A 15,466-nucleotide genomic window follows, 5' to 3' on the forward strand; every position below is an offset into this window, starting at 1 on the left:
GGGGGGTAATACTTAGAAGAAGAATACTACGCCTCGAGCAAGTTAGGTCTCTATAGTAGAGTCTTTACTGCCGCTAGGGTCGGTGTTTAATGTCTATTACTAGTCGTCCCTATCGTCGCTAATTGCTGCTGCTCGAGCTAAGTCGCCTATATATTTATCTCCTATTAGTGTTAGTACTAAATATGCGTACCCGGATTAGGCGCTGTCTACTTACTTCGACTAGCTTAGAAGTAACGTATTAATAGAGAGGTAGAAGGCTAACTATCGAGACGCATATAATAAGGTCGACAATGCGCGGGTAACGATAAAATAACTCTTAGATCGAAGGAAGTTCGGGACTAAATAGCTAGTTTAAAAGGGAATACTAGAGGGCATTGCTACTAAGATTAAGGATAGAGTGCGCGAGTAGAAGAGGATAGTAGTACTAGTAGAGCTAGAGCTAGAGGTAGAGGAGGTGCTAGTAGTAGTTGTTAATGACGAAGAGACGTAGAGCTAGTATGCTTAGAGGGCTCCTAGTTTCCGTGTCTAGACGCTAAGCTAAGCCGGAGTTAGAGCGGCTACTCCTATTAGCTTAAACTTGTTATTTACATAGTTTAGCGAGGCGGAACTGTAGCCGGACCAATTAGAGAGCTTTAATACGCAGACTATAATAAATTACATAAATCTCCTAAACTCCTCCCCTATCCTAACTATCTTAACTTCTTATTACTACTACTTTGTTAACTCTAGCTATAACGACTTCCGAAAGTGCGCCCTTACCTTCTAAACGCTAGATCTACACTTATCTACGACAAACTTTAAGTATTTAAAGAAATCCTTGCTAATATCGCCTAAGAATAGGTCCTAATTCTTCTTTAGCGCCTTCTTAATATCGCCGAAAAGTTCCTCGATAGGGTTAAAATCTAGTAAATATAGCGGCAGCATCTCTAGTATTATACCGTACTCCGTAGCTATCTCTCGGAGCACATCGACTTAGTAGAAACTTACGTTATCTATAACTACGACAGAATTCGCTATTAGGAAAGGATAACATACTAGAAGCAGGCCATTAGCAAACTAGTCCTTAAAGAATTTAGCGTTAGTGGTACCTTAATAGATCCTTATATAAGGCAGCAAGCCATTATGCGTATAGGCCGGTAAGATGTTATATCGTTGTTCCCTTACTAATAATTCCTTAACTCGAGCCTACTTTCTAATAGGCGACTATCCGTACTTACGAGTAGTAGAGGCTCTATCTACTCCGCTCTTGTCGACAAAGATAAGTTAATCCTCTCGATAGCTAGACATACGAGCGATATATAGATTACGCTAATACTAGCTCCGCTAACATGCTATTTTAAGTAGGACTTTCCGGCTCTATCTAGCGGCGCGAATGGTCTTAGATATAGTCGACAAGGTAGGGTTTATACCGAACTCATTAAAGAGGAACTAAGCTATCTTAAAGAGGGTCATCGCTAGCTTTAAAAGTAAGTAATCTAGCAGCACTGTTATTACTAGTTCGTCTATAATAGGACGAGGGCTATTACGGAATCGAGGTGCTAACAAGGAGCCCTAGATGCGAAGGTTTAACATGTTCCTCTATATAGTCCTCCTTAACGTACGACTATGTTTCGTAGCCTCTATATTCTTACAACTATTAAACTTTACGAGTTTAACGAGGTTCCTCTAATGTTTAGTTATATGGCGGCCTATAGCGACGACGATGAAGAAGGTACGTAAATTCGAGCCTCTAATGGACGTTATATTACGGTCCCCGCTCAGCGTTTGCCGAGGTTACTAATTAACTAGCGAGCGCCACCAAAAGCAAGAAAATCAAGAGATTACGAGTGGGGGAGAGCATGCCCAGCGACGGTGGACCTCGAAAGGATTGTACAACACACGAACTATTAGGAAGTAGCTAGGAAGGTGCAGAAACCTCATTAGATAACCATGAGTATTTGTGAGATAGCTATTGATGGTCGGTATCAGGCAATGCTCGCCAAATATCATTCTTGAGCAAGCTTCGTGCAGCCCAGTAGTTAATGTGAATGTTATTGATCTGTTGCATGCACGAATGAGAACTACCATCTGTACACGGCCCCGTGAGCTTCATGTTGGTGTCTTTCTACTGCTATTCTCACACGATTCTTGCGTCTAAAGCAGATAGTCCATACAACGTTCGACATCGAAGTGGTATGCTCGGTATTCTCGGTCAGCACAGACCCATGACGCATGAATCTCGATAAACACTTCCATCGCGACGGACCTCAAGCATCAAAACCATCTCTCAAACACACCTCGTACCAACTCAACATGTCGGGCGGTCGTAACATGTCTGGAGGACGACAGACAATACCCGCTGGCGGTGTCCGCCCTAAACGCGCCGCCGAAGCTTCCGATCGCTACATCTCTCCGGAAAGCAAAAAGCCCAGATTCGATCACCGAAATCCTTCAACCCTCGCCCCTGATGCCCCGGAAGAAGATGCCATCCTGGAATTGGATGAGATTGGTAAGGGTGGTATGCAGACAAAACGTAATGCTGTCAAGCTCGATGGTTACGAGAGCGACAGCAGCGACGACAATTTCGAAGCCAGAGCAGACGAAAAGGCAGAGCTAGCGAAACAGGAAGGCAGATCTGCCGAGACAAAGGATGCAAAGAATGCTGGATGGAATCAACGCGGCCAAGACACCGGAAAATCAAAAGATGAAGATGAGATGGACATGTTCGCCGACGTCGACGAAGGCACTGGTGGTGTAGGAGGAACAGCAGACGGAGATGACGATGAAGATCTGCGAGGCGAAGGCAAAAAGACGAAGAAAGACGTACGCTTCATGGACATCGACGACATCGAAGGCCAAGTCCACAAGAGCAAGTCTGGAGGCCATGTCCGTGCCGACTTTACCCTCGATCCCAAGGGCAAGTCGCGTGCCGACGATGATGCTAGCGTTGAAAGTAGCAGTGAGAGCGGTAGTGATTCGGAACGCGATCGTCTGGACGGTGAAGACGAAGATGCAGAGGAACTGGGTGCCGGCAGTAAGAAAAGGCACGCCCCTAAACTCGACGCCTTCAACATGCAGCAAGAGGGCGAAGAGGGTCGTTTCGACGAAGCTGGCAACTTCATCCGTAAAGCTGCCGATCCGGATTCAGTTCACGACAGCTGGCTGGAAGGCTTGAACAAAAAGGACATGAAGAAGGCAAAGGCTGCTCAAGAAAAGCGTGACGAAGAGCGAAGGAAACAAACCGCTGCCGACGATGCTCTACTAACCTCTGATCTATACGGCACTCTGATCACTCATCTACACAAGGGCGAGTCTGTACTGGAAGCCCTACAACGCCTCAATGCAGCTGCTCCCAAGTCAAAGCAGAAGAAGGTGCCCAAGTGGAAGCAAAAGAAGCAAGCCGCCAAGTCAGATGCCATGGACCTAGATGCAGATGGAGGTGCCCAAGAGGACCCAGCCGAAAAGCGCCGTGTGGCTGCTGTTGAAGCAATCACTGCCGCTGCGGATTCTATTTTCAGCCGCAATAACCCAGACATCTACGACCACGAGCGTGAACTACTACAACGTCTATACAAGCGCGAGACTGGCGAAGACTGGGTTGACCCCGTGTCGGAAGCACCTGCGGATGAAAACGCCATGTTCGAATTCCGCTGGGCGGATGCAAGAGATGGTGGACAGACACATGGACCTTACGACAAGAACACTATGCGTTCCTGGCGTGAAGCTGGCTACTTTGGTCAAGAAGCCGAAGTCGAGTTCAGACAGGTCGGCATAGAAGGCTGGTCAAGAAGTGTCGACTTCGACTAGTTCAAAGAGTGTATTCTCACAGAATCACTGAAACATCAAATGTTCTCTGGAAGACTGCATCATTATGTACACCATCTTCCCGCATCAGCCCTTTCCATGCTCCCCGTTCGTCATCAGAGGTCGACCTCGGCTTGGACAATCACATATCTCTCCTCCAATCCTCAGCTCTCAGGAGAAGCACTTGTCTCACGATCGTGGTCTTGTAGGTGGCCTTGGTGAGCGTGGTGGAGGAACCGCAGGCAGAGGTGGAGGGGATCTGCGTCGATCGGGGAGAGGTGGAGGAGATCGTGGTGGTGGGCGAGGTCCACGGGGACGAGGTTTCGTAGGTCGAACCATCAGGACTCTTCTGGCTACAGCTTGCGATCGATTTTTCTGCTGGTTTCCGTTGAAAGAAATGGAAACTCGATACGAAGAGAACATAAAGAGATTCGCTTCCTCAAAGACAGGCATGACAACAAAACGATTTCTTGTTTGAGATTGTCCTATCGCCAATCATGAATCGAATCAAGCACATCTCCCTTCCGCAGAACGTTCTTCGGCCTGTCAAGTGAATCATCACACATATTATGAAACTCGTTGCAACAAGAAAGGGAGTAGCACCAAATCAACCAAACTAAACACCGACGTGGCAATCGCCAGTCCTTTCACAAGCCTTTACGCGCAAAAGCAGCAAACACGACCTGTACAACACATGCTTCTTTCCCGCTTGCTTCAAAAGCATCCCCGTGCCTCCCTTCCTCGTGCCGTCACAGTACAAAAAGCACACATCATGATAGCCTAACCCACCTGAGCACACCTATTCGGGGTGCTGGCAAGTTCAAAGCCACCACCTGATACACCACCTCACAGCCAACACGCAAAAAAGACGTGGATGATGATAAGATATCCTGCTTTTGATGGTAGTGAAATGATGCGGTGTAGGTGTGGGTGATGCGTTCAACAGCGTAATGCCCTATCATGGGTGTGAAAGTCCGTTGCTTGTTGAGTATATAATATCTCTGGGTGTCCAGGAAAGGAAGGAACTTATAACAACAGATCCAACGACTTCTGGAAGAAAACCCAAAGACAATCAATCAAAGCCACTCAGCACCTTGAAGTCGACAATTCAAGCCATTCACTCGATATAAAAAGACAGAAATCCCACCTTTGTACTCATCACTCATTACACATCATCTAAGATGTGTGGATCAAAAGTCAACAGCTACACAGGGTGCGGCCATACCTTCAAGGAGCTATGGAAGTGCAGACCCGTCCGCGACTTTGGACAGCCTATTTGCCGACACTGGGACGCCCTCAATCGAGAGCACCCTCAAGCTCTACCTCAGAACTGCCCGGACTGCGAACGTCGCCCATTCGATGCATCAAGATGGAGAGAAATCGGTATCCAGCCTCAAGATCCAGTGTTTACCAGAATTGGTAGTGTGGCAGACAGATATGTTCCTACGCCTCCACCACCTCCTCCTGCCTCAAGACGTCCTTCGGGGTACATCTATGGTGAAGATCAGACAAGAACAGGTGCTGGAGCAGACCCAACTCCTAGCGAGATCGATCGTCGTGTTTTGAACTGGGGCAGAGATGTACCTCATCCAACTGGTTATGACACTCGTTACACTCCTGCCAGCCCCGAACGCGGTGTATATAGGCGAACCAGCAGTCAGGACAACCTTCACTCCAGCTCCAGGGCTGGGGGTTCTGCATCTCACCATCACCACCATCACCATCGCCATCACCGCCGCCACCACAGTTCCGGAGCTGGGAACTCCACACACCACCAGCCGAGTTCCACCTCGAGAGTCGGCAGTTCTGCTCCATACCATCAGCCAAGTTATAGCTCGAGAATCGGTAGTTCTGCTCCACACCATCATGGCTCCGTATTCGAGCACACATCTCATCAGTCCACCAACGGAACACAACTATATAGCGCACCTCACCAGCCGAGTACCAGAGCTGGGAGTCACACAGCACGCCAATCCAGCGTCGGAGCTCAGCAAGCACTTGCACCACGCCGTCGTCTTGATGTTGGCCCGGTTCATCCCGGTTACGAGGATGCAGATGACTACAATCGTCGTCTTTCAGAGTATCACTACAACGGCCAACCGGCCAGAACTCTGCCCATGCGTCCTCTACCTGCTGTTCGTGCAGCCCCTCCTGCTCGTTCGGCGCATCCTTCAGTCAGTTCTGTGGCTGGCAGTTCCAGAGCACAGAGGTATGTTCTTGGAAGCACCAGAATCGTCGAGGTGACGAGAACCACACTTACAAGAACCAGTATATACAGACCAGCACCTCAGTTTCAGCAGCAGCCTGCACCCCCATCCGTTCAGCAGCCGGTTCAGCAGCCTGACTTCAGCAATACTGGCACAAGCACTGGCACTGGCACTGGCACCGGCACCGGCACAGGTACACTGACAAACGGAGGTTCAGTTAGTGGATATTCACCCACAGCAACCCGCAGAGGAGCAGGCTCTCACGGAGGAAGTGGCGGCATGTCATACTTCAGAGGCCCAGCACCTGGTCCCGGAACCAACAGACGCATCTATTAAAGGCTACTGGGAGAACAAAACAATGACACGGCATAACGCAGTGGTATGATGAAAAGGAAAGGCTGAAGTCGTTGAGAGTACCCTCCAAATGTGGAGTGGGACCAAGGTTTCTTGTCATGAGCTTATTTGAGAGAAAGATCTCATGTACTGTGTTTGGCTTTTTGGTGGGAAATGTCCTTGTTGATGAATAAATGGTTACTTTTGATATATGGATGAAGAATACAATGAATGATTGCTTACAGTTGAAGAGGTTACGATCGTGAATGTAATGGGGGTAATGTGTGATGCAAATGGAAGGAAGAAAGTGGTTGGCTCCTTCTAGCCCAGCTATGCTCGTTCGACCTTTCCTTCTCCACAACTTGCCTTGCTAACTTTCATTGATCGAAGTATGTCTTCCAAGCTCTTGTGTCTTTGGAAAGTGCCACCTCTTTGCTCATTCCATCGTTCGAGCCTCAATTGGAGCAGCGGGGTCATCATCAGAATATATACTCAACGGTCGTCTTTGGCAGCGAGCATCACACTGACGCCCCTCATCTCACCTTACTATCGAAAGCATACTCTACCTCTAAACAATAGCTTCGGAGCTTCCTTGCAGCTCTAATCTTGTGCTACAAAACACCATTGCCATTGCTTTTCTTCCCTCTTCTGTTTTCTCTCACCCCTACACACCTCAGCAGGAAGCAATCCACCACCATGCATCTCCCATCCCAGATAACAGCCCTCCTCACCCTCCTCACCCTCACCTCCGCCGCAGCCGTCTGCAAACGCCAAGAAGGCACCTCGATCTCCCTGATCGGCTCAGCCCGCCGCTCAGCCTTCTACGCCGCCTCCTCCGCCTTCGTCGCCGCAACACCCCAGCCAAACAGTATAATCTGCCCCGGGGTGATCGGCGCCGCACCCACTGCCTCCGAGCCTGCTGGTGACAATGTGAGACTCAGGACTGATCCCAGTGCCATCAGTGCTTTGGAGCAGAGACAAAGCATCAGACCCTATCAGAGTAGGAATGGGAACAGGAGGACTGAGAGGTCGACGAGTGGGCAGACTGCTACGCCTGTTGTTGAGGGTGGAGAACAGGGGGAGGTGGAGGAGCCTAAGATGACGGGGGTCGTGGGAGTGAGAGAGGCTCAGGCTCGTCCTATGGATCCGCCTTATGATGTCAAGGATCCTATGATGTCGGCCACCTCAACTATGCAGGAGATCCCCAGCGGAACTTCTTATTAGTCGCGACCTGGCGTCCACTGTCCTTCCGGGAGATCGGTCAGAATGCTACTCACGGTCGCTCTGATCTTGACCAAGAAGTACGCACGTCGTTGTTGATTCGGGAGTCTACTACGAAGACCAGACTGAATGAGGTGCTGGTACGAGAAGATATAATTTTGAAGGGAGGGCGACGAGGAGAATGAGATTCGAGGTCTTGTCTCGAAAAGCAATCCTTTGAGTTTGAGAGATAGGAAGATAATGTCTAGTGTGAATGGTCCTATGCTTTTCTCGTCCCTGTCCTTTATCAGTATGCAGTTGTCGATTCGACTAGTAGTTGATGTTCTGCCACTATTCTGTTAATTCAATGTTTCCAAAGCGCGCACGCGTTAGCCCCATTTAACATAGGGGTGAGATTCAGTCCCTATTCTCAATTGAAGCTGGAATGGTTAGAAACAAAGGCTTTTAAGCATCACACGATAGCAAAAAGAAAAGCAAAGTTCTTGGGCCAAGAGCTCAGACTGACCAGAAACGGCCAGAGTCATCAGAGAGCTCTCGACAAAAGTATGATTTTTTGGTTTTTTTTTCTGTTCAAAAAGCAACAAAGCAAAGCAAAGTAGAGACTCGATAGTTAAATCTCGAGAAGAAGGATAAAAACACCTCGGCAGGAAAGAAACCAGAAGAAACGCAACGCAAACCAAAGAGCAGCAAGGGGGTATCGTCGCGCACCTACCAAGAAGTTTGAAAAATCGATAGATCGCGCCTCCTGACTGGTCCCTGTTCTGTCCCATGGATTTCCCAGCAAACGCCCGTCCCCAAAATGCCACAACAATGCAACCCTTCTGTCGTGGGAAGATAGAGAACGCGATTGGAAAGAAACCATAGGAAAACAATAGCGGCATAATAGAGAAAAAAGCAAAGACCGAAATAGCAAAGAAACAACCGAAAACGCCAAAATAACCCTCAAGATTGGTAGAGAAGGACGCAGAACCATTGACCAAGAAAAGACGAGTGCGAAGCTTGCCAGCTTCTGAACTCCCAATGCCGTATGCTGATCATTGCCAAAAGACAATTCAGAGAACATGGTCCCAGACGAGTCGAAAGTGTTGCTCGCCAGTAACGCCAGAAAATTGGTTGGAGACAAGACTGAAATAATGTCGAAGACGTAGGACGTCTGAACCCAAAAACCGAGGCGCTATGAGAAATCATCCTGATCATCATCATGCAGCGTGTAGACAGAAAAAGCGAAAAGTAGCGAGAAACCGGCTGAAGCGACAGAGACAAGCTGTGTCACGCAAACGAAGATCCAAGGTGCGTAAATTAGGTAAGCTTCAGCATACCGCGAAGCTTGGCCTCCATACCCTTGACGTCGGGTGAATGATCAGGTTGTGATGGACGCTGAGGGGGAGGTGGCTGCGGTCGATGAGCGCCGATAAATTGTGCGGGGCTGTGATAAGGCTGCTGCTGATAATGCTGCTGGGGCGAAGCAGAAGCATTGTGGGGACGAGAAATGAATGGCGATTGAGACTCGAGGTAGGCACGAGGGTCGAAAGGCTGCTGTGCATGAGCAGAAGGATTACGCTTAGGAGTAAGATCAGCGGTGGGCTGAGGTGACGATGGGTTGCGAGCAGCATGGAAGAGCGGTGTCAAACTGCGGTTTCCGTAATGAAGGGAAGGATCAGCGTCAAGAGTACGCTGCTGCTGGGGAGTCTGGAAGACAGGGTTTGGCTGAGCGCGGGGCTGAGCAGGAGAAGTAGTAGAAGGCTGCAGATTCAGAAGGTTCTTGAGCGACTGCGTGTAAGCCTGTTTATCGGCTTCGGCCTGGTTTTGAGAGGCAGCTGGGCTGCTAGAGGGGTCAATATCCAGCTTGAACATGCCTTTTGCTTCCGGCGGGGTAGTACGTCTCTGAGCTAGAGGGGATGAGCTCTTGTGGGCACGCTCTTGCCTATCGGCATTGAAGAATATGTCGAGTGGAGATCTTTCTCTTGACAAGGGAGCCGGAACAGCAGCATCGAAAGACGGCGAAGGAGCATTGAGCTTCGTGGACTCGGCGTCGAATTTGGCTTGGAGCGAGTTGTTGGTCGTAGCTGGCGGTACAGACTTGGATGCGAACTTGGGCATGGGCAAGTTGGAAGCCGCAGGGGAAGCATGGAAGGTGGGACCGGCATAGGCGGCAGGTTTCGCAGGAGTAGCGGTCGGCGACTTGCGTGACGGCTTGGTGCGTTGGTTGGTCGAGTTCGGCACGTCGCTGTTGGAAGCAGCACGGTGGTCGTTCTGCCTAGGCCTGGTCTTCTTCGGCTTTGGAGTCGTCGCTTGCGAGGGAAGGCCGGAGTCTGATTGAGTGTTCTGGGCATAAGCGTCGTTGTTGATGTTGACGTTGCGAGCACGCGGCGGCCTCGTATTGCGCTGAGTGGTGGGTTGTGTAGGGCTGTTGGACATGTTGTGATATTGCGGGCCGAAGTTGGAGGATTGTTGAAAGGGAGCAGCTACTGCAGTAGACATGACAAGTGCTCGGGCGCGAGTCAAATAGGGAGATGTTCCTGGATCGGCGCGTAAGACCGAGGTAGACTGTGATGTAAGATGCCAACGATTGCCGGAGTGCGAGTGAAGGAAAAGAACAGGCACGGAGTAGGGTTAGAAGGCGTTGCGAAAGTGTCTTGTAAGGAAGTTGCTGAGACAAGGAGATTGAAAGAGAGGTCGGATGGTGGGTGTCACGCACGTGAATGTCGTCGTTGGGTCGATTGCGCCCGACATGGACAATCGCACCAATCAGAGCAGGCGAGCGGATCTTATCTGCATCAGATCTATGTCATAGCCAGCGGCTGTAACGCCCCGAGCTTCCGTGATTCAAGGTGCTCGGTGCTCACAGCTGCCTGGGTGCTTGTCATTGTCAAACATTCACTTTCACAACCCTCGTCGCAAATACACCTTTGCGACACCTGCGACCTCTAACCACCACCTCTCATATCATCCGTCCCGTTGTGCTCCCCACGCACACTTCTTCAGCAACCATGGCCGACGTCGAGATGACAGATGCCCCGACTAAGACCAAGACCTCCAAGGTTGATACCGCCGCCGACTCTGGAAAGAAGCGTTTTGAAGTCAAGAAGGTGCACATGCATGCTATCTAATGCCTCTGCCATCCGTTACTGATACTCTGTTCTCAGTGGAACGCCGTCGCTCTTTGGGCCTGGGACATCGTCGTCGACAACTGCGCTATTTGCCGCAACCACATCATGGACCTGTGTATGCTTCCTCCCTGTCTTAATCTGTCGCACCAAATACTGATCTGCGTACAAGGCATCGACTGCCAGGCCAACCAAGCCTCCGCCACCAGCGAGGAATGCACCGTAGCATGGGGTATTTGTAACGTGAGTTCAACCGCTTCCAAATCACCAATCTTCCAGACTGACTCTGTCCAAGCACGCTTTCCACTTCCACTGCATCTCGCGTTGGTTGAAGACGCGTCAAGTCTGCCCTCTTGACAACAGAGACTGGGAGTTCCAAAAGTACGGTCGATAAATCATCACCTTCGCCACCTCGATCAGCAGAGCACCCTTGCTCCACCACCCTCTACTTTGCATTCCAGCGTCGACCTCCCGCCATCCAGCCATCTGTCCGCATCTTATACTATACCCAAGGCACAGAAAGAGCAGCTTTACGGGCAGAGGGAAGATTACACTCGACCATATGTCGACAAGCCCGAAGAGGCATCACACGACCAAAAGAGATAGCATTACAACTTGGCGCTTTGTTTCAGCGCTCACGTTAATGAAAAGGCAGAGACATGCCATATTTATGATTCAATAACTCCTTTCCAGCCAGGCGACGGTAGTCTTACTGCCTTGGCTTGTCCCATGTACGCCTTGAACACCCTTAGTTTGTGACATTTATTGCACCTTTTTCCCATCGACTGTAATGTCAATGCCTGTGACTCCGCTTGACTTCTTTGCGGGCAACCACTTGACGGGGTCCTTGTTGTAAATGGGCCATGGTGGTACGCACACGACGAAGGTGAGGGCTGCACCGCCGAGCAGGATGTAGAGAGTGTATGTGATGTCTTGAGTTGCAAAGCCGACCATGAAAGCGAGGACCTAAGGTGGGGTCAGCTCAGTCCATTCCAGATAGATTGAGGCCGTGGAGTGGTGAAGGTAGGTAGAAGATCGGAAGGAGTGCTCAACTGATATGAGAATGGGAAGGGTGGTCATACTCCAGCAGTGCTCAACAGGACGCTACAGAACATCTCGACCAGGCGTTGACCTTCAAAGTCCTAGGAGCTGTCAGCTTGGGGCCCCCTTCATCTGCTCTCAAAATCCAAGCTCTTACGATTTCACCCTCCCAAATCTTGCGTCCAGACTCGATGATTGCGTCCATGATTATTATGCGTCTGTGCTGTTGTAAGAGCAGAGAAAGTATTCTGCAGAATAGCGACAACAGTTGGATACGGAGTAGGTGTTCGTCAGGGTCGCGATGCTCGGGGAAGACAAGACCGACTCTCATGCGGAAGACGTCCGTGCGTCTATGACCGACCGACCACGCGGTTTGGACTTTTGGATGCTTCTACTTTATTCGTACCCACTCGTACACTGCTCACTTCACTTACCAATAAACATCGCTTCGGCATCATCCCCCTATTCTTTTCTTCATTTGACCTAAGTCAGGAACTCTGTCATTCTGTCTCATTGCCGCTGGAACCTGGCCCCGACAGTCCGGATCCATCCATTACTTTCTTGAAACTATCAAATTATCTGGGCGCAACACGAACAACTTTCACTTGCTCTGCCGTCTTCCAAATCGCTTTCTGGCTGCTGCCTTCCTTATCAATTCGCTTCCACTCTGCCACCAATTTTCGATTTGAGGACGAACATCCCGACACTTATCGAACATGTCTACCAACGACATCAACATGCTCTCAAATGGCGATACCAGTACGACCATCTGCGACTTCTAGAAGATTTTCTTACGACTAGAGCTGACATCTAACAGTGGACCAATTGAACGGTGCTCTCGACACACACGACGCAGCCGCCGAGACAGTTGCTGCCATTGCGCAGGCGCAAGCTATGAGCGCTGGTATCGTTGTCAACGCTAATGCTAAAGATTGAGCACTGATAGTATTTAGATGAGATCGCGCTCTATGACCGCCAAATTCGCCTCTGGGGTGTGCAGGCTCAGGAGAGGTAGTTAATGCTCTACCTATCTTTTAGGGATCTGCTAACCTTTGTATCTAGAATGCGCTCTGCCAACATCCTACTCATCTCAGTCAAAGCATTGGGAACCGAGATCGCCAAGAACCTTATTCTCAATGGCATTGGCTCCCTGACTATCGTGGACAGCGAGCAAGTCACTGAGGACGATCTGGGTGCTCAGTACTTTGTCCGTGAAGAGGACGTTGGTCGCAATGTGAGCATAGTCTCGAAGGGCCCTATGTGATTCATGCTGACATTCATCCCAGCGAGCAGAAGCCGCTTCTGAGCGTCTCCAGGAGTTGAACCCCAGAGTCGCTGTCAGAACCGACAGCAGCAACATCTTGACCAAGGATCAGACTTACTACGCACCCTTCCAACTTGTCATCGCATGCGATCAGAATCTGGAAACTATGGCCACCATCAACGCTGCTTGCCGACTTGCCAACCGTCCTTTCTACGCTTCCGGAATTCACGGCTTCTATGGCTTCATTTTCGCTGATCTGATCGTGCACGACTACATCATTGAGCGCGAAACTTCCAACATGCCTGCTACCATCAAGCAAGAAACTGCAACCCGCAGTATCGTTGGTGTCACGACCAAGAAGCAGAACGGCAAGAACATCGAGACCGTCACCAAGCGTGAGATCTACTCTCCACTACTCTTAGCCAACACTTCTCCCTTGCCGGACGACATCATCCGTAACCGTCGCAAGATGCGCTCCGTTACACCGCTCCTACCGTGCATGCGCGCTCTCTGGGACTTTGAGCGTGACGTACACCGTCTGCCTGCTCAGAACTCCAAGGAAGATCTGACCGTCTTCACCGGCATGGCAACTAACAAGCTTAAGGAGCTCCAGATGCCGATTGAGTCGCTGACAGCCGAGTTCCTTCGCAGCTTCCTGCATAACATCGGCAGCGAGATCGTACCTACGGCTGCTTTCGTCGGTGGCAGACTTGCAGAAGACGTGATCAACGTGCTCGGCAAGCGCGAGCAACCTATCCAGAACTTTGTCATGTTCGATGGCGAGAACTTTGACGGCCCCATCTACCCTTTGCAGACGTTCTTGCAGCCCAACGGACTTGGTAGCGTTCCTCAGGTGCAGCTCACTGGCCTTGAGGAGGTACAGATGCAGAACGGACATGCCAATGGACTACCCATAAACAATGCCATTTCCTCTGCACCCGCCGATGGCCAAAATTCTATCCAGGGCGGTGATGTTGAGACCATCGCCATCGAGTAAAGCTCTCCAGCGTCACACGCCACGTACAGCAAGTAGCTGTCAAAAGGCACATTGCTCTTCAAAGTACGACCATGTCCACTGGAAGCACATCGATCCGCCGCTCTCACTGGACCTTTTCACCGACCTCAATCACACTCTGCATTTTTGCAGCAGCCAAAAGCAACCTCGCGATCACCAGGAGCCATTCGGGCCTAGAAGGGCCCGAAACAGCATATCAGGACATTGTCCCAGATGCAGGAAGGACGGGGACACTGCATAACAGATGGGGAAGATCAAAGGTCACGCTCAAGGAATCAATGTTACTAAAATGCTTTGCCTTTCTTTGCTCTATCCACATAATAATCCGTCCTCGCATAAAAAGGACTCGTGGGAGCCGATGGAATCTCAAGAAGAGATGATGAAAAGAACCAGTATTAGAAACAACGCCAAATGAGCTCCTCTTTCACGCCTTGATGCCCATGATGATTAACCTCTTTCTTTCTGTGAAACTCTGCCTTTTTCTCTGTCTCTGGCCCCTCACTGGGCTCTCCTTCAGAACATGCTGCATTTCATCCGCTCCCAGAAACAAGTGAGGCCGTCAAACCAAGTGACGACCTGTACAAAATTGAAGCCTCATCAAACAGTACCAGCAATACTGAGCTCACGAATCTCCTGCAAGATTTGCTCAACTCTAGTGTCCAGATTGCCATTGGCATACTGATCTCTAGTGTCAGGATCCAGATACTGCTGCACCTGAGCCATTCTCGAGTAAGCTTCTGCGCAGAATCTCAACTGGATCTTGACGAGAGCCTCAAAGGAAGGGTCGAGGTAAGGGACGCGCAATTCGATGAGTTGGGGCAGTTCGTTGAAGAGTTGTTCGTTGAGTTGTTCGTAGGCGGCGCGGGTCATTTCTGCTTCCTTTTCGGTGCGGGGCAGTTTTGTGACGTCCTTGTCGGGCTTTTCGGTTAGGCGTTTTACTTGGGCGCGGACGCGGTCATAATCTAGGAGTTTGTGGTTGCGTTTCTTTATGCCTGTAGGGAGAAGATGTGTGGTCAGCTTTGAGGCTTTGAATGAGGACGAAGAAGAGGATGAGAAGGAAGAAGATTGGGGAGAGGAAACAACTTACACTCGTTGATGTCGGGGAAGTATGCGCAGAAGCGATTAATGGGGTCGAGGACAGTCGAGCGGAAAGGACCATCCAAGGCCTTGATAGTCTCTGCGTCCAAGTCCTCGACAGCCTGCTTGTAGCTGCGAGAGACACCATCATTGGCGCCGGCGTCACCGTAGAAGGCGTCGATCGTCTCTGCAATGCGCATCTGCGAGGCAGTCATTGCGCGCAAGCTGTCCAGATAGCCCTTTGATTCCTTCTGCAGGCGAGTGGCGGCGTTCTCCATGACACGGTAGCGGCGTTCTTCGACTTCATAGCTGCGATCGTGGGTTTGCTCGACGTGGCCAGTCTTGACCATAACCTGCGTGGCTGCGCGGTTGACGTTCTTCTTGAAGCCGGCCCACGACATGATGGAGGCTTTCTTTG

The 15,466-nt window shown here is 50.3% G+C and overlaps 9 protein-coding genes across 9 annotated transcripts; 5 read left to right on the forward strand and 4 right to left on the reverse strand.

The window, feature by feature from the left end:
* Positions 1-2,310: 2,310 nt before the first annotated feature.
* M438DRAFT_370619 (uncharacterized protein) lies at positions 2,311-3,786 on the forward strand (the record flags this gene model as incomplete). The annotated part of the gene is made up of 1 exon (XM_029908201.1): positions 2,311-3,786. The coding sequence occupies one exon, from the start codon at positions 2,311-2,313 to the stop codon at positions 3,784-3,786; it is 1,476 nt and encodes a 491-aa protein (XP_029765663.1).
* An 814-nt stretch (positions 3,787-4,600) lies between these two features.
* Positions 4,601-6,611, forward strand: M438DRAFT_7066 (uncharacterized protein). Its single transcript, XM_029910275.1, has one exon. It carries the CDS (start codon positions 4,965-4,967, stop codon positions 6,324-6,326), a length of 1,362 nt encoding a protein of 453 aa, XP_029765664.1. The 5' UTR covers positions 4,601-4,964; the 3' UTR covers positions 6,327-6,611.
* Positions 6,612-7,019: 408 nt separating this feature from the next.
* On the forward strand, positions 7,020-7,547 carry M438DRAFT_350885 (uncharacterized protein; the record flags this gene model as incomplete). Its single annotated transcript, XM_029906678.1, has 1 exon — positions 7,020-7,547. One exon carries the CDS (start codon positions 7,020-7,022, stop codon positions 7,545-7,547), a length of 528 nt encoding a protein of 175 aa, XP_029765665.1.
* A 54-nt stretch (positions 7,548-7,601) lies between these two features.
* Positions 7,602-8,725, reverse strand: M438DRAFT_7080 (uncharacterized protein). Its single transcript, XM_029910276.1, has 2 exons — positions 8,257-8,725; positions 7,602-7,820 (listed from the first exon to the last, which is right to left on the reverse strand). The coding sequence occupies exons 1-2, from the start codon at positions 8,605-8,607 to the stop codon at positions 7,656-7,658; spliced, it is 516 nt and encodes a 171-aa protein (XP_029765666.1). The 5' UTR covers positions 8,608-8,725; the 3' UTR covers positions 7,602-7,655.
* Positions 8,726-8,843: 118 nt separating this feature from the next.
* M438DRAFT_350886 (uncharacterized protein) lies at positions 8,844-9,962 on the reverse strand (the record flags this gene model as incomplete). The annotated part of the gene is made up of 1 exon (XM_029906679.1): positions 8,844-9,962. One exon carries the CDS (start codon positions 9,960-9,962, stop codon positions 8,844-8,846), a length of 1,119 nt encoding a protein of 372 aa, XP_029765667.1.
* A 572-nt stretch (positions 9,963-10,534) lies between these two features.
* On the forward strand, positions 10,535-11,045 carry M438DRAFT_370621 (RING/U-box; the record flags this gene model as incomplete). Its single annotated transcript, XM_029908202.1, has 4 exons — positions 10,535-10,633; positions 10,691-10,769; positions 10,824-10,894; positions 10,947-11,045. 4 exons carry the CDS (start codon positions 10,535-10,537, stop codon positions 11,043-11,045), a joined length of 348 nt encoding a protein of 115 aa, XP_029765668.1.
* A 368-nt stretch (positions 11,046-11,413) lies between these two features.
* M438DRAFT_286826 (microsomal signal peptidase 12 kDa subunit) lies at positions 11,414-11,897 on the reverse strand (the record flags this gene model as incomplete). Its single annotated transcript, XM_029901599.1, has 3 exons — positions 11,414-11,617; positions 11,734-11,793; positions 11,850-11,897. 3 exons carry the CDS (start codon positions 11,895-11,897, stop codon positions 11,414-11,416), a joined length of 312 nt encoding a protein of 103 aa, XP_029765669.1.
* A 319-nt stretch (positions 11,898-12,216) lies between these two features.
* Positions 12,217-14,222, forward strand: M438DRAFT_7140 (uncharacterized protein). Its single transcript, XM_029910277.1, has 5 exons — positions 12,217-12,451; positions 12,510-12,596; positions 12,646-12,703; positions 12,755-12,926; positions 12,979-14,222. Exons 1-5 carry the CDS (start codon positions 12,409-12,411, stop codon positions 13,951-13,953), a joined length of 1,335 nt encoding a protein of 444 aa, XP_029765670.1. The 5' UTR covers positions 12,217-12,408; the 3' UTR covers positions 13,954-14,222.
* A 346-nt stretch (positions 14,223-14,568) lies between these two features.
* On the reverse strand, positions 14,569-15,449 carry M438DRAFT_263784 (BAR-domain-containing protein; the record flags this gene model as incomplete). The annotated part of the gene is made up of 2 exons (XM_029899909.1): positions 14,569-14,963; positions 15,059-15,449. The coding sequence occupies 2 exons, from the start codon at positions 15,447-15,449 to the stop codon at positions 14,569-14,571; spliced, it is 786 nt and encodes a 261-aa protein (XP_029765671.1).
* Between the last annotated feature and the right edge of the window lie 17 nt (positions 15,450-15,466).

This window comes from Aureobasidium pullulans, assembly GCF_000721785.1.
Source record: "Aureobasidium pullulans EXF-150 unplaced genomic scaffold scaffold_1, whole genome shotgun sequence".
NCBI classification, from domain to species: domain Eukaryota; kingdom Fungi; phylum Ascomycota; class Dothideomycetes; order Dothideales; family Saccotheciaceae; genus Aureobasidium; species Aureobasidium pullulans.